Below are 22,027 nucleotides of genomic sequence, written 5' to 3'. Positions count from 1 at the left end.
CCGCTGCTCCAGATAATTAGCTCCTGTAATGACCCATCTTAAATGGAGCCTTTGAAAGGAAGTGCCTTGGAAAAGTGAAGCTGGGCAGCAGGTCAGGAGGGCCACAAGTGCCTTTAATTGAAAGGAATTGCCTTGCAAAGCGAAGCTGAGCAGTTGCAGCATTACAGCAGGTCAGGAGGGCCACAAATGCCTTTATTTGACAGAGGCAACATTTTCACACGGGCACAAAGAGCTGGGGTATCTTTAAATGGCAGCAATAAATATTACAAGAACTATCAAAAGCATAAGAGCTGGCCTATTTGTACTTCTGGGATTCCATGCCAGAGGGAGTGGTGCAGTCTCTTGATATCACTGTGAGAAATTTTAAGTGATTTAGGAACAAGTTGTCTGTCTTGCTTCTCAAAACTAAAAAATGGGAGCTCCTGCTGCTCGTGTTGTGGCAGTTGATGAGTTGCTCTGTCTGCAGCCTGCCTAACACAGCCTCTGTGTTTGATGAGGAGCAGAGAGCTCAACATCACTGCCTCCATGATGGTAATGGGGAGGGATGAGCTGCTGGCAGGTGCACCACCACTGTGGGAAATGCTGCCTTGCTTTCTGTGCATCTTACAGGGCAGACATTCAGATATCTTGCTTTCCTGGTCTTAAATCAGGTACATAAGAGCTCTTGGAGCATGTATTGCGTGTCTTCTCCAGGCAAAGACCCCGGAATGGACTTGCTTGTGGGTATGGATGACAGGTCACGCTGGGGTTCACAACCCCCTGGATGCTGTGTAGTGCAAAGAGAAGCCCCACATCTGAGTGAATGCAATGCAGGTGTGTTCTGGAGTGATGTTTTTCCACAGAGGTCATTGATTTCATTGCTTGTAGGGATCATGGATTTATTTCACAGCGTAACAGGATAAATAGTTTCTCATGCCAATTCTGCCTCGTGTATCTTCTACTCCTTCTGTACCTGTTCACCATAATAGATAAGAATTATCTATGGCTGTTCACCACAATAGATAAGATCTGATAGGTGAGATAAGAATTTGCTCCAGAATATTCTGCTGTGGTTTCTTTTATATATCTGGAGAAGGACTGCATTTAATCTTGACTAGAAGTCCTGCTTTATTTTTGTGCATTTGGCTTGAAGAGCTAAAAAGCACACATGGAAGTCGTGCAGAGGGGAGGGAGAGTTTGTGAGTGGCAGATGTCCTGAGGCAGCTGTGGCCAGTGGGGTTTTAGTTTCTTTTTGTATTTTCTTTTTATGGAGTTTTCACTAAGGCAGAAATATGCCCAATGTGTAAAACCTTGAGAGGATCAGTCTGTGTAATACAAAAATGGCATAGAGGGGAAGAGTGGAACCCCACTGTAAACTGCTTAACGTGACTCTCGAATCGTTGTTGCTGAAATTACTGGTGTAACGTGGTCTTTTGTGTAGTTACAGACTTATTTATCCATAATGATGAAAATACCCTAAATTATGTTCATATACAGCTAAAGCTAAGTGTAATGACAGTTTCCTCAGAGGTGTATCTTACAGCTGCCATCTTCTGCAAAGAAAATTCATGGTAAATCTTAGAGGCCTGATACAATGAACGTCAGCAAAAGCTGAGATTTAAATGTTACATAGATACGAGTTTTCTAAATCTGCCTAAAGAATGTTTCTTCAAGCTATGGAAAAGTTGTACATAGTCACCCAGAGTGGCATATTTTGCTGTGAATTTTTTCTTTCTTTCCCTTCCTCTGGAACAAGATCGAACTTACACCAGAGACATGCCAGTCTTGTAAATAAGAGCTATACCGGTGTAACTGCTTTCACCGTGAGGCAAGAGCCAGAGAAGTCTGGCTTTGTCTGGGAATGAGGCACACCCTGGCCTCAGGAGCACTTGCCCTGCCATCTCCCTTTCCTTTTGGAGCCTCAAAAGCTCGGTTCTGAGACACTTTCAAGCTTCTCCTCCTCCCCCAAGTCCCCACTGCTTCACGCAGCTTGACTTCTCGCATCACTTGTGTCCTTTTTCCCTGTTCCCACGCGAACACTGACATGCGATTTATTTTTTATTAGTAGCACAGAGGAGATGTGTAGCTGGTGTTTAGTGTGTGAAACTAAGATTTACGGACACCACGATGCCTGGCATGTGGTTTGTCTTAAATTGTAGTGTTTATAATGGATAATTAAGCATGTTTCTCTGATTTTTGAAGTTTCAGAGGACAGCTTCAACTTCAGTTTAGCTTTTGAGCTTTCTGGGCATGTACAGGGCATCTACAGAATGTATGTTACAGTGTGGCTTTTGCTGTGAGGAGATGCCACTGAATAACCTTTCTACTGTTTTGTGATATGAGGAAGGACTTTTTTTTTTCTAAAAATGAAACGCAATGTTTGTGTTTCGTGCGCCGTTTAAATTTATCGTGGCCGGGCTGTGGAGCTCGCCCGTCATTGTGTCACGGTTGTGGGTGGCACTTTCTGTGGCGTGAGGGAGGGAGGCGTGTGCTTCGTCAGCGGTGGCACCAGCTTTCAGGCAGACGTTAAAAAAATATCTTTTTAAAGTTTTTTGTCGGGGGCACACTTGAACTATTTCCCCCTTCAGAAGCCGGGGGTGTTACACGGCCCGCGCTCCCCAGTGACTGAGGGCCGCCGCCATTTTGTCCCCGCCTCCGCGCTCCCGCCCGGGCGCCGCCCGGGGCCGTGAGGGAGCGAGTGCGGGCTCCGCCCCGTCCCGCCCCGTCCCTCCGTCCCTCCCCTGCCTGTGGCCGCCGTCCCGTCGGCGGCGCGGCGGCAGCGGGCGGCCGCCGTAGCCCCTGCGAGGGGAGCCCGTGGCCGGGCGGGGAGGAAGAGAAAGGCGGCCCGAGTCGGGTTACAAGATGGCGGCGGCGCTGTGGTAGCTGCCGAGGCGGAGCGGCGCCAGCGAGGCCCGGGCCGGGGCGCGGCGGCGCCGACCCGCCATGGACAGCGGCGCGGTGCAGGCCCCGCGCTGCCCCTGAGCGGCCCGGCCGCCCCGCTTGCTCCCCGCCGCCCTCGCCCCATCGCCCCCGCGGAGGCGGAGCGGGCCCGGGGCTGCACCATGTCGGACACCCGCCGGCGGGTGAAGGTCTACACGCTCAACGAGGATCGGCAATGGGACGACAGGGGCACCGGGCACGTCTCCTCCAGCTACGTGGAGCGGCTGAAGGGGATGTCGCTGCTGGTGCGCGCCGAGTCGGACGGTGAGAGCGTGGCCGGGGCTGCCCGGGCCCTTCCCCTCGCCCCCCGCCGCCGGCCTCGGCTCGTGGTGCCTCCCTCCGGACGCCCCGACGAGCATTGTAGTTATTACGCTACCACTGCCCCCTTTCGTGCCCTTACCTTGCGGCCCCGGGCGGAGTTTCCTTCCCCCCACGAGCCACAGCAGTGTTTGCCACCGTGGCCCAAGACCTTCCTTCCCCCCCCCCAGTTCGTGGAGTCCTGGAATGGTGGAATACGCTGGGTTGGAAGGGCCCCTGGGGATGAGCAGCCCCGGCCCCGCGCAGCACACCCACCCCGCCGGTCCCACCATGTGCTCGTTCGTGCCCGGTGCCCAACCACCCTCGGGGGGGAAAAACTTTCCCTAAAACCCCCCCTGGCCCTGCCCTGACTCAGCCCCACGCAGTTACCCCGACCGGCTGCAACTCCTCCACCTGCCCGGGGCCGGGGTTGTTACGCGTGACGACATTTTGTTCGCTTTCAGAATGATTTTCTTTGCTTTGGAAGTGCTTCCCCACCCCCCCTCCCTTTCTTACTGCTGCAAAAAGTTGTTTGTTTCTTGCTCTTTTTTTCCCCCCTCAGGAATTCCCTGATTGTACTCGAGCCGTGTGGCGTTCCTCGTGTTTTATTGCGCTTTAAAGTCACCTTAAAGGGGCTTTTTTGGAGTGGGGAGGTACGTGCTCCCCACTTCATCAGCCGACAGGTGCTAATGTGCTAAATAAACCACCTAAGACTGGGATAAATTGCTCTGGAGCTGTTGCCAGGAGACATACACTACTTGCATACACAAGATAAAGTCCCCTCTTATAGTATCTGAATGATTCACTTCTGAAGGGCAGCTGAAGGGAATAAAAGCAAACGGCCCACGTGGCTTCCCTGGGCAAAAACATTTTTATGCTGGGCAGCACCTTAACTGCTGCAAACTCGTGCAGGTTGGGTAAATGGCCTTTGAACAAGCTGCTTCTTGCACCAGGTTTTGGGAGAAAAGAGTGCTGCAAAGAATTTTAGACTAAATTAGAAGAGAGAACTACGTTTTAACGTGGATATTTCTGTGGAGTTTTGCCTTACCCGGCTTATTTTAGGGAGTTATATTTAAAGAAGGCGGTTCTCCCGGATTTTCTGTAAGATTTGGATTAAGCTGAGCCTGTGTTGGCTGGCACACGGGCAGTGGTGTGAGAGGAGTGGAGATGTTTGTTTTGTTGAACTGAGTAAATGTCTCTTCGTACCTTTTTCAGGTTCACTACTGTTAGAATCGAAGATAAATCCAAATACTGCATATCAAAAACAGCAGGCAAGTATTATTGCTAGGCTTTGTTTTTTCTGATTGCTGAGGAATTGTTTTGTGCTTGAAGTAATTGTGTTTTTTCAGGAAAACGGGATGACATGGAACTGTTGATGGTGTGTTTATAGAGGTGAAAAACCTCCTTAGAAGCCTGTAGGGGCTATAACGCTTTGAATTCTAGAAATTAAAATGTGTGTCTTGAAAAAGACCTCAGGCTTTGAAGATAATGTATGCAAGTTGGATAAATATTGAACTCGTTACAGGAAAAAATAGTTGGAACCATACATGTGTAACTTTTGTCTCCCACCCCGAGCTGTCTGAAATAATTGCTGTATTATTTCTTTGGCCAGCTCTGTTGAAGTGTATTTATTTACTTCTTGAGTTCTTTTTCTGGAGTAACATAAAGGAATTTGTGGGACTTCTTTCACTATTGTTGCTGTTCAGTTTTTATTTTAAGCCCTGAAAACTTGTGCTGTCCTTGGGAAGGCTCTGAGCCGTGGTGAGACTTACCTGCATGGTTCCTTTTCCTTGGGGAAAACCTGCTGCAAAACAAGGCAGTAAAGCAGCTGGGAGCTATGTTAATAGGTCATTTTTGGCTAATCTACTGAAAAAAATCAGCTTACTGCTTTTATCACTTTCATTGTTTTCCCTTTTTCAGCTTTAATTTTTGGTGTCTCTGCCTACATTGTTCTCCTGGGTTTTCTGGATTTTTTTCTGTCTGTTCCTTTGTTCTGCAGTAGATTCTCTGTTCCTTTTGTTCAGTATTTGCTCCTGTTCTTCATCACTGTGGCACCCAGAAGTGTTTCAGCACTGGGAAACAGTAATTTTGTTCTTCCTGAGTCCGAAGAGAGACGTCTTTTAAGGATTTAGTTTTAGTGGCAGTGTGAGAATTGGAGAAAGAAACTTTGTTATCTCTTGATCGTGGGTTGGCTCACTTCAGGTTAGGAGGGAGTTGGAGTTCTGGGCCAACCTTTCCAGAAGGATCTGTTTGCTGTGGTTTCTGGGTGGGTTCAGTCAGGTGGGTGACATCCACAGGCTGTCCCTGGGTGGGCCACGCTCGGGAAGGAGGATGGTCTTCGTGGAGCTCTGCAGAACCTTGCACTGCTTCCTGTTTACTGGGGGAAACCAACACACATCAAAATACAAATGCAGGTTATGGCCCTGTAGAATTTAAAACCCTTCCTTTTGCACCCTGTTTCCTGAAACTTCACACAACTGATTAGTTGAAAGCTTTTCTCACTTAATTGGTAGCGAAGTTTCAAGTGACTTAAGTAGCTTTGGTTGTCGTTTTTCATGTGGAAAAGGTAGGTCATAGTTTAGAAAAACCTCAAGCTGAGGTTTATTTTGGTTGGCTTTTGTTCCTGATTCTAATCCTTTTGTGTCCTTGTGGCAGAAAGGGTTTGTTTCGCTGTTCACTCTTTTGAAGAAGTTTAGGTTTGCTTTTTTTAAGAGGAATAATGATTGATGACTTCCAGAGCCAGGTTGATGTTTCCTGGCAAAGGGAAACGTGTAGTGCCCTGCCTACACATCTGTCTTCATGTAAATGCCTTGAATGGACTTAGAGGAGAGTTAACTCTTAGACTGTGATTTGTGTAACAGTGTTGTGTGGAAAAAAGGGAGCCAGCTGATTTTTGGGTGCTGTGCATCAGTCTGTGATTATAATCTCTGGTAACATGGATGCAGAGGACACAGAGCCTGCAGAGATCCCCCTGGACTTTTGGGCCCAGGCTTTGGGAGGTGTGTTCCCCCGTGGAACACCCCACACTGGCCGAGGGGCAGGGTCACATGTGTTCTGGAGCCTCTTGCAGGAGCAGTTTGAAAAGTTGTTACCACACCCATTTGTTGTTTCACCCTCTGCTCGAGGTTGCTGTTCCCTGGCAGGACTGGCAGAAGAGCTGGAACTGCTACAGAAATCCTTGCTGGGAATGCTGCCTCTGATGTTAACTTTTTTTAGGTGTGCTCTGAGATGAAAATGTGTGCAAATCCTGTCTTTTGCCCGGAGTTGCCATCACTCATGTGACAACAGAGCCGTTTGCTAGAGGCAAAATCCGAGTTCCTCGAGGCTGGGATTTAACACATTTGCAGGGGGGCTGTTAAAGCAGTTGCCAGAGGGCTTCTTCACTCCTATTTCACTCTGTTCACAGCACTGTGTGGCAGGTCAGATGTAGGAACTGAGGGAGCTGAAAACGTCCTCATGCTGGATTAATTTCCATCAGCTTGTCCCTCCATCTGATTCCCTGTGCAGCGTGAGGGGCCAGAGCAGGAACGAGGAGAGGGGGAGCAGCAGGCACTGTGCAAACCAGCGCTGAAGAGAGGCTTGAACTACTGGGAGCTGAAATTTTTGTTCAGAATTAGTATTTTTTTTGACTTCCTGTGGTGTTTGAGTGAACTGGGGAGTGTTGCTGGTGGACAGAGCAGCACCATGGGTATGTGGAATACCCAGGGGTTGGCTGAGGTCGTGCAGGAACCGTGTGCCAGATCACTTTATATTGGTTTTGGACCATTATCTTCTGATGAAACCATCCCTCAGTCTTTCTGAAATATTTTTGGAGAAGCTTATGTAACTTGTGCTTTGTGTGGGCAGTACAGATTGTAAGAAGCACCATTCAGTAACTCGAGAACTCTCACAAATTTTTGCCTGCAGTCCCTATGGATGCCTGGAGTCATTTTAAGGTACTGCACTAATTCTCTGACTTGAATCATCCTGGGCTATGAATAGAGCTGCTGAATGTGTGTCCTTTGTTCAGTGAAGCACCTCTGAGCCTACCTGGGAGTGCACTGATTTGAGTGTCAGGGCATCACTCATTTCACTGAATGTTTCAAGACACACATTTCAGATTTTGAATTTTTTAACAGCTGTAAAATTGTACTTAATAATTCTTATTTTTTTTTGATTAATCTCTGGAAGAGAACCGGATCAGGGAGCTGATCAGGCTGTTCAGTGCCTGCAGTTGACAGTATTTTTTTCCTTGAAGCCCAGTTCAACTGTTGCCTATAAAATGGCCCACAGCAAACAGAGATCCAGCTGTCCCTGAGCTGGAGATGAGGGGGGACAGCTGGAAGTGAGAACAGTGTCAGCTGTAAGGAGCTGTACCCTCTGTGCACACGAGTGGGCCCAAAAGCAGGGAGGCTCCTGGGAACATTTGTGGCTGTGGGATAGAAGTGCCAGTGGAACAAGGACACTGCAGTACAAATAAGCAACTCTCATGAGCAGCACTAAAACCATAGTGCATCGAGCCCAGTTCCTTCCAGAATGGGAGAACTTGGTTTCTTCAAAGAAATACGTAAAAATCGGTAAGAAAGGAAAAAAAATGGAGTTTGTGCAAATGGAGTTGGTTTTAGTGTGGCCTGTGACTGTTTTGGGAGAGGGAGGCTGATCTCTTGGTATAATGAGCACCTTACAGACAGTAATCAATGAGCTTATCATTTCCTGGTGTTTCTTTGGATCTCCTTGCTAGGCTTAGATACCACTCTGAATATTTTGTTTCCAGCAAAGGTGATGCATAAGGTAAAGGCTTAACAAGCCTTGCTAGGTTGTGTGGTGAATATTGAACATTGTAAGTGTGGGAAGTGAGTTACCTCCCTGACCATTGAGCAAGGGCTGGCTAGTATTTAAAAACCACTTTAGTCTTTAAGCTGCGGTAACGGGTCAGGAAGTCAACAAACGTGGTTGCAGGTTGAACTGTTTTGCTGAAGCCCATCAACTGCAGTGCAGAGTTAGCAGAGAGCTCTTCAGTTTGGACACTTACCTGGGGTGGGTTTGCTGCAGGGTGGTGAACTGCTGCCCTGGTTTCAGCTGGGATAAATTTCTTCCTCTGGTGGATGCTGTGGTTTGGGTTTAGGGTGAGAACAGCACTGATAACACAGGATGTTTTGGTTGTTGCTGAGCGATGCTTTCCTTAAATCAAGGACTGTGGAGTTCCCATGCCCTGCAGGTGAGGAGCTGCACAAGGAGCTGGGAGGGAGCATGGCCAGGGCAGCTGAAGTGGCCAAGGGGATATTCCAAACAATTGGACACCATGGGCAGTGATAAACTGGGGGGGGTTGGCTGGGAGGGGCCGATCCCTGCTCGGGGACATCAGTCAGGGGGCTGAGCAACTGTGTTGTGCACCACTTGTCTGTCTTGGGGTTTATTCTGCTCTTTAGCTTCCTTTTGGTTGCTGCTATTATTATAATTATTAATTATATTTTCCTTTATTACCTGGATTAAACACTATGTCAGCCTGTGGGTTTCACCTTTTCCATCTCTTCTTCCCATCCCACTGGTTTGGGGGAAGTGAGGGAGCAGCTGGCTGGTCCTTAGTTGTCATCTGGGGTTAAACCACATCAACTCTGTATTTAAATGTCAGGGTACAGACCTACCCTCCTCATAGTACAGCAGCAAGTGTCCCAGTAAAACCTCTTACAAAAACTTCTTAGTCTATTCAGAAATTCCAGCGAAACTTCCAGAGCTTCTGTACAAGTGCAGGGATGGAATTGATGGAGACAATAGTGACAGAGGAAAAAAAACCTTGCTCAAATGGCAGCAGCTGGCAAGATGCTGGTAACTTTAGTAAGAACTTAGGAGGTTTATATTATTCAGGCTGTGTGTCTTTTAATTCAGAACAGATTATGTGAACATCAGGCCTTATTCCTGTCAGTGCTGGGGCTGTCTGAAACCCCTTCTGAGGAGGAAACTGAAATCTTAGGGGTTTGTTTCAGCTTTACTAAATATGAAAATACTTAAATTGTTCTACTGCAGGTTTAAGTTGATGTTCCTTATGACAGAACAGGTGATTTAGTATTTTAGTGTCATATGTTCTTTTATTGACAAATGTAACTTAATTAAAACTTTCTTCTGTAGACATTGGCTGTAAGGGATTAGAGATTGATATGCAATGCAGACCTGTTTCAGGAATAATTATTTTCTTGGTTTTATCTTAAACAGGACACCCTGATTGTTTGGTCAGAAGCAGAGAACTATGATTTAGCACTGAGTTTTCAAGAAAAAGCTGGCTGTGATGAGATTTGGGAAAAAATCTGCCAGGTACAGTTCACCTTACACATTTTGTTTCTTCCAGGTGTTTTATTGTCTTCTGTGACTTTTGATGCATCCTTTTTAAACCTCTTTGTAAAATAAGCAAATGCTCTTTGTTATTTTTTGTGGCTTTTCTGTGTAAGATCTAAAGTTGCCCCCACTGAAAGCACCAGTTGTGGTTTTAGTGATGGAGTGTCAGGCTTGTGAAAAGTCGATGTAATGGTGACACCCAGGTGCTGGTTGTTTTGGGGAGGTTTGTGGGATTGCTTTTATTGAAAAGGGGCTGCCAGAGCTCCAGGTTTTGATTGTCCTTGTCCCAGTTGGCCCCAGGAGGCAGCTTGTTGGAGTGCAGGGGAACTGCAAGGAATAAGGAGCTGGATGTGCCAGGGACAGGCAAAGAGGTGGCAGAGCCCAAACTGTCAGACCAAAGACTCAAAAAAAAAAACCAAAGGGGCTAAAAACCCCCAGCTTTCACATGGGAATTACCATAACCTTCCCTGGGACAAAGCAGGCAGTGGAGATGTGCTGTTATGTCAGTTATTGATTATTTTGGGGTGTGATTTGGGACGAGGCAGTGACTGTGTGCACTCTCTGCTCAGGTTCAGGGCAAGGATCCCTCGGTGGAAGTCACACAGGACCTTATTGAGTCGGAAGAGGAGCACATAGAGGAGATGCCTGAAACCAGTCCCTTGATTGACCTTCCCACTTGTGAACTCAACAAACTTGAAGAGATCGCCGACCTCGTTACCTCTGTCCTGTCCTCGCCCATCCGCAGGGAGAAGCTGGCCCTGGCCCTGGAGAACGAAGGCTACATCAAAAAACTGCTGCAGCTCTTCCAGGTGTGCGAGAACCTGGAGAACACGGAGGGCCTGCACCACTTGTACGAGATCATCCGGGGCATTCTGTTCCTCAACAAAGCGACTCTGTTCGAGGTGATGTTCTCTGACGAGTGCATCATGGATGTGGTGGGGTGCCTGGAGTACGACCCTTCCTTGGCTCAGCCCAAGCGGCACAGGGAGTTCTTGACCAAAACGGCAAAATTTAAGGAGGTTATTCCTATCACAGACTCTGAACTCAGGCAAAAAATCCACCAGACTTACAGGGTACAGTATATTCAGGACATCATCTTGCCGACACCATCCGTTTTTGAAGAGAATTTTCTTTCTACCCTCACTTCCTTTATTTTCTTCAACAAAGTTGAGATTGTCAGTATGTTGCAGGTAAGTGGTTTTCAGTATGCTCTGGCTGGATGATGTGTGGATACCTGTAGCTGTAGTTCCCAGTGGATTACAGTTAATCACACACACTTCCATTTGCACAGTGTCCCTTTCTTTTGGATGCCTTTGCTTTTGTATCTTGAAAAGGTAGATTTCAGGTGAGTAAATTTAATATTTTTTTTAACAGGTTGTAAACAGTGAAAGATTTTTCTCCTTGATTCCCAAGCCACAGAGACCTTTTGAGCTGGTTTTATAGAGGTATTTAGGGAACAAATATCAGTGTTCTGTATGAGGGGCATTTGTGCTGTGCTTGTAACAAACTCTGTGGATCTGTGATTCCGAAGAGCACGTTCAGAACCATTCCTGTTACACTGCTGTTACTTCATGGTGCTGATTTCAAATGTTCATGTTGCCATAAAAATCAAGGGATTAGTTGCTGGGGTTTTTTCATCCTGATACCCAGAAGTAATAATTAATAAATAGCCAAGATGTCACTGCCAAAAACTGTCCTGCATGGGTGTGCCAACGGAGCTGGGGCGTGGAAGGAGCCTCAGTGAAGAGCTGTGTGTGAACTTCAGGGCATTTGGGTGTTTCCAGTGTGAACTAAAGGGTACCAAAGGGGCTTTATTCTGGTTTGGATCCATGTCCAAGGAGGACACATTTGTGTGGAACAGATGACAAAGCTCCTGGGCTGGGTGTGGAGAGCCTCTGTGGAACAGGGAGAATTGAGAAGAGTGAAAACTGTGGGAAGAGAGGGGCTCTGGAGAAATAACATCCATATGGAGTATGGTAATGAGTGCAAATATGGGTGGAATATGGTAAAGAGTTCAACAGAGGACTGGAAAAAAAGTCCAAACTGAATAATTGCACAGAATTGCATGAGTAAGCTTTTTGGCTTCTTTCTGCTTTCTTCTTTGTGGCTGAATAGCAGAAAGAAACTAAAAATTAAATCCCCCTTGCAAAATTAATGACTTTGTGTTAAATACAGATTTCCCTTTAAGTTATTTTGCATCTGTTTTCTAAAACTAAAAATAAATTCAGCATTGTTCTCCTGAGGCCACAGTCCTTTCCATTTAGAGATTTTTAAGTCCTGTAAATTTATTTTTCATTGAGGCCTTACAGTGCTGGATATTTAATTGTGCTGTGGTTTGCTGTTCCCTCTAGTGCTCTTTGCAGGAGGCTCTGAAACCCTCTGACAGTTGTTTGCTGACTCTGTCCCTGCTCTTTGCCATCAGAATATGTGGCACGTAGGTTTGCCTGCTTGTTTTAAAGCTTGTCAAGGAGACGTGGGTGATGATTTACAAATAATGTTGATCCTGGAGAATTACAACTGAGCAGAGAGCAGACGTGGAAGAGCTGTGACTGAGGGGAATTCCCTGGTGGTGTGGAGCTCAGGGCTGCTGTCCCAGCCCTCTGGTGTCAATCAGCTCCTCGCTGTGGCACAAGAGCTCTAAAGCTCCTTTGGGTTTGGTGAGCTCCTGGACTCCTGTTACCCCAAATCCCCTGGCAAAGCTCCCTGGCTGAGGGCAGCTCATGGGAGGAGCAGATTGTGTTGGCCACACAAAGCTCCTTCCTACGTACCACGGAGCACTGGATCCCAGTGCTGCTGGGGATGGGAGGGAAACAAACCCGGAGCCAGCCCGGGCCCTGGGACATCGGCATTACTCTGGAGCAGCCTTGGGAAAGCAGATCTCTCTAGAGTGGGGATTTTCTGGCATACCTGCTGTTGGTATGGTGTGGGTTTGGTTTTTGAGAGGCTTAATGAAGCTGTTCAAGCCAGCAAAGCTTAAAATAAACCACTCAGTCTGTGTACGTCGTGCTCTCTGGGATGTTGGGTCCGGGTATCCTGTGTTTGTAAAGCACTTCTTTCCACACATCTTAAAAAAAAATCATGAGCCTTTGGCTGCACTGCTGTGACTGTAACAACTGTGTATTAAGTCAGCCTAAAAAAGCACAGGTTTTAGTGGCAGCACAAGGCCAAATAGAGAGGTGAGCACCCTCCATGTCCTGCAGTGCCAACTTGGTGTACATTTGTTATAGTGCTGCTGTTCTGCTCCTGCTTGTTCAATGCAGAAGCTCACAGAGTTGGGTCAGTGCATAATTTTGTAATGCTGTAGTGTGTTACTGTTTGCTTTCAGATTTATATTGTCTTTAAAAGATAACAGACATTTGATTTGAGAGGATGCCAACACGATTCTCCATGTGAAGCAGTGCAGAGAAATCACAGGACAGGGAGGGCAGGAAGTGCCCAAACACTGGAGAGATGATGGTGTCACCCTGGGTTTTTGGTACCTCTTGAGTCCTAAGCAATGGGGTGACTGAAATGCTTTACAAGAAGTGAGGTGTTGTCCTGTATGTATTAAATATCTACTGGTAGTGGAGGGTGTGAATATGAAAAGCCAGTAATAGTCCAAAACCCACTGGGAATGACCCCGCTGGAAGTGTGCTGGCCTTGCTGCACTGTGGGATCCTACAAAAGTGGAAGCTTTGCCTTCTTTCAGGGGCTCTCTAAGCTGTGTTCCTTTTGTGTGTTCCACAGGAAGACGAGAAGTTTCTGTCTGAAGTTTTTGCACAATTAACAGATGAAGCTACAGATGATGACAAACGGTGTGAACTGGTGAGTGTGAGCTCGGGGGGTCCCTCAGCAGGAAACAGAAACAGTGACACTGCTCTGCTGGTTTCTGTGGAAGCACCCAGCACGCACACTCTGCTACAAGTTGGAACTGTTTCCTCCTTCCAGAGGGTTGTCAGACTCATGCACCTGTAATTCCATTTTCCCTGTGCAACAGGTGAACTTTTTCAAGGAGTTCTGCGCCTTCTCTCAGACGTTACAACCTCAGAACAGAGACGCCTTTTTCAAGACTTTGGCCAAGTTGGGAATTCTTCCAGCTCTTGAAATTGTCATGGTAAGTGAATGCCTGGGGCTGATTTCAGTCAAGTAGAGAAGGCCCCAGCCTTTGCAGCAGGTGTGGGCTGTGCTGAGCAGCCCTGTGTCAGTCTGCTGGGCCAGCTCTGCCCTGCTGAGGCTGGAAGGTGACAGGGACATTCAGAATCCAAAGGCTGCCCCCAGCTCTGACCTGGGTGCTCTGGCCATTGTCACTCTGCGTGGCAGAGAAGTCTGATCAGTGCAGTCCTTGTGCCAGGGAGCTGTAAAGATTGAAAGAGGCTCTTTTTTTCCTGTGGCAGCTCAATTGTTGTTGTTGTGGTTGTTGTTGGGACAGGGCCAAAGAAGTATTTTTAGATAATCTTGAACTGTGAGCTGGTCCCTGCCCGAAAGATCACGTAATCCTGTCATTAGCAGATTAATCTTTCCTAATCAGCAGTGGGAAAACATAATTTTTTTTCACTCTTTTGGTTGCAGCAGCTGTTGCTGCCTGACCATTGCAGTTCATCTTGCTGGTTTATTGTTGTTTTTCTGCAACCCTCTTACTGTGTTTCTCAGAGAAACTTCTGCGGTGAAATGTTCTCAAGACTTTCCAGTCCCTTTCCTTTGCAGCTTTACTTGATAATAAATACCAATCTTAATTTGTTCTAACTTATTAATTTATTTTTTTTTATTAGGGAATGGATGATCTGCAAGTTAGATCTGCTGCTACAGATATATTTTCTTATCTGGTAGAATTTAGCCCATCCATGGTCCGAGAATTTGTAATGCAAGAGGCCCAGCAGAGTGATGATGTAAGTGAAAGTGGTTCAGAGTTTGAATATACCAGTTTTAGAGCAAACAGGGGAACAAACAAGCATATCCCAAATTCTGGAGAGGTTTGACCCAAAAATGTCGATGTTAGAAACACAGGACAAAGTAGATTTAAAATACAGACATTTGTGAGCGTGTTGGTGTTCCCCGAGTCCACAGTGTGACTGACAGGGATTGTGGGTGTGGAGGGTTGTGCTTGACAGAATTCCTATATCCCAGTGTATCTCCATGCCTCAGTTTCACTTGAATTTGTCTTCTAAAAACTGACAGAAATTAGGGGAATTGCTTTCCCCCCTTGGCTGTGTGTGTGACCGTGTCTGTCTGGGGTTTCTGTGCAGGACATCCTCCTCATCAACGTGGTCATCGAGCAGATGATCTGTGACACCGACCCGGAGCTGGGGGGAGCTGTGCAGCTCATGGGGCTGCTGAGGACCCTCATCGACCCCGAGAACATGCTGGCCACAGCCAATGTGAGCAAACACAGCTCTGCTGCCTGGGCAGAGTTAAAAACCTGTACTCTCTGTGTCTGGGCTGACAGGGAATTTTAACAAGCTAAATAACAAGCTGCAGCTTCCGCCAGCTTTTGATAATAAAACATGTTTTTGGGGCATTGTACAGGTATTCATTAAACAAGTTTTGTCAAGCATTCCGAGTTATTGAGGTATTTCCAGCATATCTTTGCATGGTGGGGATTTTGTGCTGACAGTTACCTTGGTTAGGTATCCCAAAATGAAAAAAAGAGTCTTCCTTGAGCGAAGACAAATCTGCAGGCCTGACTGATAACGTCCAGGCAGACCTGGAGGAGCCAGTGGAATTCTTTGTGGGCTGTCTCCCTTGTTACTGTTCTTTCTTATTTAAGAGCTTATGCCCACATGCCAGTGTTTAATAAAGTGATTTTTCTTTCAGAAAACAGAGAAAAGCGAGTTTCTCAACTTCTTCTACAACCATTGCATGCACGTGCTGACGGCGCCGCTGCTGGCCAACACAGCCCAGGAGAAGGGGGAGAAAGGTACTGCCCTGCTGCTAATCGTGCTAATATTCTGTGTTAACAGCACTCTAATTTCATCAGTACAATTATTATAAATATTTGCTGTAAAGCAGGAGGTGTCTGTAGGTCACAGGGGCTTCTGTGTAAAAGTTTACAAAACTGCTGTGAGAGCCCTCGGCGGTTTCGTGACTCAAAGCAGGGCAGCTCGGAACTCCCTCACCTTGGTTCTTCTTGAACTTTTCCTGGTGCCAGTAAAAGAACTGGAAATCTTTTGTTTGCTGCAAGCAAATAACACTCATTAGTTTGCCTCTGGTGCTTTACAAACAGGAATTTAACATGTCTTGATGCTGACTTTGTGAAGCCTCTTGCCTTGGACTTCATGAACACTCTTTCAAGAGATTAAATCAAACCAATATGTATTTGGTGAAAACATCTGTTTCATCTTCCCCATCTTCTCTTATTAAGTAAAAAAAAAAATGTTTTGGCATTTTATACAAAAATAAACCTGGTAAAAACATCTGTTGTAGTGCTGAGTGTATTATTTGAAAAATTTAGACCAGGCACTTTATTCTATGTAGGGATAATATTGTAAGTATGAGGTTACATATTTTCACCTCGTTGGGGCTGGAAACTTTGTAATGTAAATTAAATATTATTTAATGTAAATGAAATCTCCCCTGGCTGCATCCTTGTTGCACGTTGATTTCTGTATAGCTTCCAGGAACTTTTGATCTGGTGAAAAGTCTGACCGTCTGTAGAATTGATTGTTTATCCCCATCTTTGAAATGCTGACAGCGCTTTGAAAACCTTTTCCTGATGTTTGTTTCTGTTTTCTCTCGGTCAGATGCAGTAGTTGGATCCACTAAGAGTAATACAATTTGTCCTGGTAAGTTTTAATTGACTTTGAGTTTTGGAAGTTACCTTTTGGAAGTTTGCTGTAAAACCAAACTCCATTAAAAACTGTGTCAGGAACTGCAATATCAGCTGAGCCTGGTGAGGATTTGGTGCCTGACTGCACATTGTTTATTTTGGTATCATTTAAGTGTTCATTTCTCTCACAGATAATTATCAAACGGCACAACTACTTGCCTTAATTCTGGAGCTGCTTACTTTTTGTGTGGAGCATCACACATATCACATCAAGAACTACATCATGAACAAAGATTTGCTGAGAAGAGTCCTGGTCTTGATGAATTCCAAACACACCTTCCTGGCCTTGTGTGAGTATGGAGCTGTTGATTTCCTCCTTCAAGCTCTGTGTGCACTTGGGGAAGCTGTTCCAGTGCCAGTGGGCACTTAAAATGCCTGGTAATTCCCTGTTTACTACTGACTCCTGTTGAGTAACTGCTGCTGGACTTTAGACAGAGATCAGTGGTCCCTGATGGCTTTCAAACACCCAGGAAAGTGAGAGAAGGAAAAGGAAAGGTGACCTGTCAGCACCTGCTGCTGCTGCACTTGCCCAGGGTGCTCCTGGGTGCTCTGGGTTTGGGGGACACCTTCCTCAGGGCAGCACCAGGCACGGGGTTAGTGAACCCTGGAATTGCTTTGCTCATGCAGGTGCTCTTCGCTTCATGAGGAGGATAATTGGGCTGAAGGATGAGTTCTACAACCGTTACATCACCAAGGGAAACCTCTTTGAGCCCGTGATCAACGCGCTGCTGGACAACGGCACCCGCTACAACCTGCTCAACTCCGCCGTCATCGAGCTCTTCGAGTTCATCCGGGTGGTGAGTCCTGCTCAGCTCTGACCCTGGGGGCATGGCAACCCTTCCCTTCCACCTAAAATCCCTCCTGGACATAAACAGCCAGGTCAGGTGACCCTGTAACGTGCCCGCTGTTCGTGACTGTCCCACCGCGGAGGGCGGGTGGGCCCTGCTGGTGTGAAGCTGTCCTGGGGCTCAGTCCCGCTCAGGGCTTCCTTGTGGTGCTTCTGGACCAAACCTGGCACTGAGGAATGAAGGGAAATGTGTTGTATGGCACTAAATCTGGGTATTAGTGGGTCTCAGTGAGACTAATTTGGCTACGAACGTTGTCGTTTAAATCCTACACAGGTGTTTCCCTGGCCGGTGGCAGCTTTGGATCAGTGTGTGTGGGAACACTGTGTGTGTGGGCAGGACAGGCAGGAGCACCCGGCTCCTTGGGAAACAAGGACTTGGAGCAGCTCCTGAGCCACTGGCTGGGAGAGCCTCGACGTGTGGGAGGCTTTCCAGGGAATCTCTGTGCCCTGGGAAAGTGAAGGGCAGTTTTTACTCACAGGATATTGTAGCTACTGTCTTTTCCAGCAGGAAGAAAATTTGGAATGTTAGGGTTTGATGTGGTGACAGACTTGTTAGAGGGACACTGACCAAGAGGTGCCTTGTCCCATGGGAGCTGCTGTAGTTACTGAGTACTGGGAGAGCTGGAAGCTGCAGGGAGAGCAGGGCACAGCTATCCCAGATAAAACACCCTGGTTCATGAGAGCATCACAGATTGCAGTGGGACACTGCTGAGTATTGTCTGTGTCTGTGGGAAATTCAGTAATTATTTCTGGATCTCAGCTCTTTTATTGAAGATAAATCTGAATACTTCACGTTTGTACAATATTGTACAATAATATTTTGGTTCTAGGCAAGGAATCAGTTCCTTTCCAGACTAAACTCAAAAGCTTTGAGCTCCTGCCTGTGACCACGTGAGACTGAAACCCTGTCTTGTTCTCCTGCAGGAAGACATTAAGTCCCTTATTGCACATATAGTTGAAAACTTCTATAATGCACTTGAATCTATTGAATATGTTCAGACATTCAAGGGACTGAAGACAAAATATGAGCAAGAAAAAGACCGACAGACCCAGAAGCTGAACAGGTGGGGCCTGCTTTGTGTGCTCTGGGTCTGTCCCGGGGAGCTGGCACACCACTGCCAGCTGGGGTGGGGGCACAGCTGGGAATGGAGGGCCAAACTATCCCCCTGGAAGTCTGGGAGCCGCTGCTGCTCCCCGGTGTGCCCCGGCAGCAGAGCTGGAACCCCTGTGCCGTGTCTCTTGCAGCGTCCCCTCCATCCTGCGCAGCAACAGGTTCCGCAGGGACGCCCGAGCCCTGGAGGAGGATGAGGAGATGTGGTTCAATGAGGATGAGGAGGAAGAAGGAGAAGCTGTTGTCCCTCCAGTCGAGAAGTCAAAGCAGGAGGATGATTTCCCAGATAGCTATGAAAAATTTATGGAGACTAAAAAAGGTACTTACTCTGCTTGAGCTTGTTGGCACTGGAAGGGCTCCATGGCAGACCCATGGATTGTGCTCTGCACCACGAGCAGCACTGAGGGTGTTGTGTGTCAGTCAGGCAGGAGACCTGAGTGTGTCTTTGCAAGCCAGTTCAGGGTTAAAATAACGAGTTAAACTGCTCCGGGCACGCGTTTAGTGTAAATGGCACTCAAAGGCAAGACTGTGCTTGTGTGCTCTGAGTGGGCCCTGGCCCTCAGCGTGTGGGCCCTGCTCAGTTTGCTGCTGAGGGCCCTGGGTGAGGCCGGATGGGGAACTGTCCATTTGGAGACAAAGGACAACCAAAAAACCCGTCGGCTCTCGCCCCGCGCTCGTGCTGTGATGCAGATGGTGCTCCTGGTGTGCAGCTGTTCCTAAGTGTGGCAATGTTTGTCCCTCAGCTAAGGAGAGCGAAGACAAAGAGAATCTTCCAAAAAGGACTTCAGCTGGGGGATTCAAATTCACTTTTTCCCACTCAGCCAGCGCAGCCAACGGTGCCAACGGTGCCAACAGTAAATCGGTGGCAGCTCAGACGTCCCCGGCGAGCTCCAACGGCTCCTCCTCCAAGAGCACGGCCCTGGCCCCGGCGGTGACGGCCCCCAAGGTGGGACAGGGGCTGGCACGGGGGCTCAGCAAAACCCTGAGTGGGTGGGGAGGGTTTGGGGAAGGGCTGGGCGGGACTGGAGCCCCTCGGTGTCCGGTGCCACGGTCTCATTCCGTGTTTTCCTCACGGCTTCACTGCTGCCACTCCTCAGCTCGTTCCCTGCCCAGTCACTGCTCCATGGACAGGGGAGATTGAGGTGTTTGGGAACTCTGTTAGTGCTCCCTGTCCAGGCAGATCCCGGGTGTTTCTGAGCAGACAAGGGCGGTGATGGCCCCTCTGTGGTGCCTGGCACAGCCCTGCACTGTTGGAATCTCCAGCCCCTCAGCACCTATGGAAAAGTGGGGCAGGAATTTGATTGCCCACCCCGAGGCTGAGCAGCCAGAGGGATCTCAGGGTGCACAGCGGGTTTGTGTCCATCCAGCAGGGAGCTTCAGAAGGGACTTCCATACAATTGTGAGGCCAGACCCAGAGGAGTGAGGGGGCTCCAGTGTTTTTGCAGCTTCAGGACCACCCTCCAGACAAATGGGTCTTGGAATGCCAAAGGCATCACCAGAAAACCCGCTGCTGCAGCCTGTGGTGTCCTGGCAGATGGGCTGGGGCTTGTCCTAAAATTGCACATTCCTTGGGGTTTTTTCAAGGTGAGAACTTCCTTTTTCCCTTTCTCTACTTGGCAGGGAAGTCTAGTTGGCCTAGTGGATTATCCTGATGATGAAGATGATGATGAAGAGGAGGAGACATCTCCAAGGAAAAGACCTCGTCTGGGTTCATAAAAGAAACCAAAACTTTGGAATAAGAACTTTTCCTACGGGGTTTCAAATGCTGCAACTGTTTCAAGAGCTAAAAAGAGTCTGATTCAGAAAGCTTTCTCCCATGAGTAAATAAGATAATACGAGGAGTAGCAAAAGAAACTCGGTGTATCAGCTAGAAAGGGTTAGTTCTGTAAACACAAAGCTTCCAAGGAACTTAATGTCTTTCTAGAGAGTAAGGAGTCTGCCATTCAGGCTGTCAAAAAAATGAAAAATGAAAAAAAAAAAAAAGTGGGTTAGTATTCTCAGAACCTGGATGATGGCTTCTCAGCAAGGAAAGTCTCAGGTGTCGGGAGGGCAGGGGGAGGGAAAGGTATGGTAATACTTTTTTTAAAATATATTGCAGGGTTTCCCCAGTGTTTAACAGAACTAGGAAAAAAAATAAAAGTCGAGCTTAAATTTTGAACCCAGTAATCTTAATTTTGTAATGGTGCTGTCAGTTGTGTTCTTTTAGCAATGCCTCTTTTAAAAACAATTTTAAGGGAAAACTAACTCTGTTTGCATAAGAACAATCCATGTTTTGGGACCATTTCTTACCAACTAAATGACATTTCTCATGGTTGGAGGGAGGGAGGCTGCAGTTCCAGTGCATGTGGAGTTGGTCAAACAGTTCAGGGGAGCTTTGAGCTCTGTTTCCCCAGAGGAGAGAACGAAGCTGGATCCAGAATGGGAGGTTTGGCTTGGCTTTTTGGGTTAGATAGTATCAGTAATATCCATGCCAAGGAGCAAAAGCTTCCCCAGTGTCTGCAGGAGCTGCTTGGTGCTGTCCATGGCACAGCCCAGAACTGCTGGCGTCGAGGTGGGCGAGATCCCGAATTCCGGCCGCGCTCCCTGTCGCTCCGAGAGCTGCCTCAGCTGGAGCAGCCCCTGTGTGTGAGTTCACGTTGCAGGATGGAGGTGGGAATGAGAAACACTAACAGGCTTCTCCTCAGGAGGAGTTAGAGCAGCAGGTCAACACCCAGGTCAGCGTGGACCAAGCTGGAATTATTGCCAAGAGAACACCGGGATCTGGGGCGGGATCAACAAGCAGCACCTGAACCTGGGTGGGACAGAAGCTGCTTTTTTAACAAACAAAAGCACATTCCACGTAGGTGACAGGGAGAGGGCAGTTGGGGGAGGAGGCAAACAGTCCAGGTTTTATTTCACAGCAGCACGTGAACTGTAAATATTTTAATGTTAGTTTGCCCATTGTGATCCGAGATCATGGCAGAGCGAGAGGAAATTTCCCAAGTGTTAAAGGATGGAACCAGCTGCAATCCACCACATAGGTCACTCTTGTAATACGTGTTATGGGTCCATTTCTCCTGGAATAGTTTAAACTGAAGCAGTTTCTCTGTTTTGGAGATTATTTTTTTTTTTGGTAGTTTTAATTTTAGCTCTTGTTTGGAAAAAGATGGGCTGTCTGTGTAGATATGAAGTATAGTTTTTTTCCATAAAACAGAAGTTTATTTTGTATTAAAGATACCACTGTACTTGTTTTACACCATTTGTATACATGTGGTGATATTAATGCTGAACTGTAAAATTCAGGAATTAAAATGTGACCCTGTAATTCCATAATTACTGCTTTTGTTTGGTTTGTTACACGGGGTGAATTAACTGTGGCCGTTTTAGGGCACTGTTTGAGATGAGTTGTCCTTGCAGCTCCAACAGGAACTGTCCAGCACTAGCTGGGATCCCGGTGGGAAGGTGTGAGCTCCTGGCTGGACCTGGGGCCAGTGGTGCTGCCCCTGAGGGCTCCAGCCCCCCAGCTGGACTCCTTGTTCCCACCCCTGGGATGGAGGTGGAGCTGCAGCCTCACCATCCCCACCTGCCTCTGGCTTTGCTTCCCCAGGGAAGAGGAACTTCCTCAGCAACTGCCCGGCCACGGAGCAGCAGCTGCACTGGATGTGCCTTCACCTTCTGCACCCCGGGAGTGCCCTGCGTGTCCTGAGCCCCTGGAACAGCCACCCCAGCTCAGCCCTGCCCCTGCTCTCACCCCCAAGGCCTC

General features: G+C 47.6%; 1 protein-coding gene across 2 annotated transcripts; it reads left to right on the top strand.

Annotated features, from left to right (window-relative positions):
- Window positions 1-2,732: 2,732 nt before the first annotated feature.
- On the top strand, window positions 2,733-21,597 carry PPP4R3B (protein phosphatase 4 regulatory subunit 3B). 2 transcript variants are annotated; one of them, XM_064650980.1, is made up of 16 exons: window positions 2,733-3,183; window positions 4,432-4,487; window positions 9,406-9,504; window positions 10,095-10,715; window positions 13,252-13,329; window positions 13,502-13,618; window positions 14,274-14,390; window positions 14,748-14,879; window positions 15,316-15,418; window positions 16,242-16,283; window positions 16,459-16,617; window positions 16,955-17,124; window positions 18,099-18,238; window positions 18,420-18,604; window positions 19,107-19,231; window positions 19,906-21,597. In XM_064650980.1, exons 1-16 carry the CDS (start codon window positions 3,042-3,044, stop codon window positions 19,999-20,001), a joined length of 2,382 nt encoding a protein of 793 aa, XP_064507050.1. In that variant the 5' UTR covers window positions 2,733-3,041; the 3' UTR covers window positions 20,002-21,597. The 2 variants fall into 2 exon arrangements, with proteins under 2 accessions (XP_064507050.1, XP_064507049.1); XM_064650979.1 differs by having other exon boundaries at window positions 19,029-19,231.
- The last annotated feature ends 430 nt before the right edge of the window (window positions 21,598-22,027 follow it).

Source organism: Pseudopipra pipra, chromosome 3 (genome assembly GCF_036250125.1).
Source record: "Pseudopipra pipra isolate bDixPip1 chromosome 3, bDixPip1.hap1, whole genome shotgun sequence".
Lineage (NCBI taxonomy): Eukaryota > Metazoa > Chordata > Aves > Passeriformes > Pipridae > Pseudopipra > Pseudopipra pipra.
Note: the sequence above shows the minus strand (reverse complement) of the source record. Positions and strands in the feature narration are given on the sequence as shown.

Bases quoted from the DNA above. Each gene is read 5' to 3' on its own strand.
- PPP4R3B (XM_064650979.1), top strand. From the start codon at position 3,042: ATGTCGGACACCCGCCGGCGGGTGAAGGTCTACACGCTCAACGAGGAT. The intron at 15,419-16,241 runs GTACTGCCCTGC...TCTCTCGGTCAG, and splicing joins CCAGGAGAAGGGGGAGAAAG to ATGCAGTAGTTGGATCCACT. The intron at 16,284-16,458 runs GTAAGTTTTAAT...TTTCTCTCACAG, and splicing joins GAGTAATACAATTTGTCCTG to ATAATTATCAAACGGCACAA.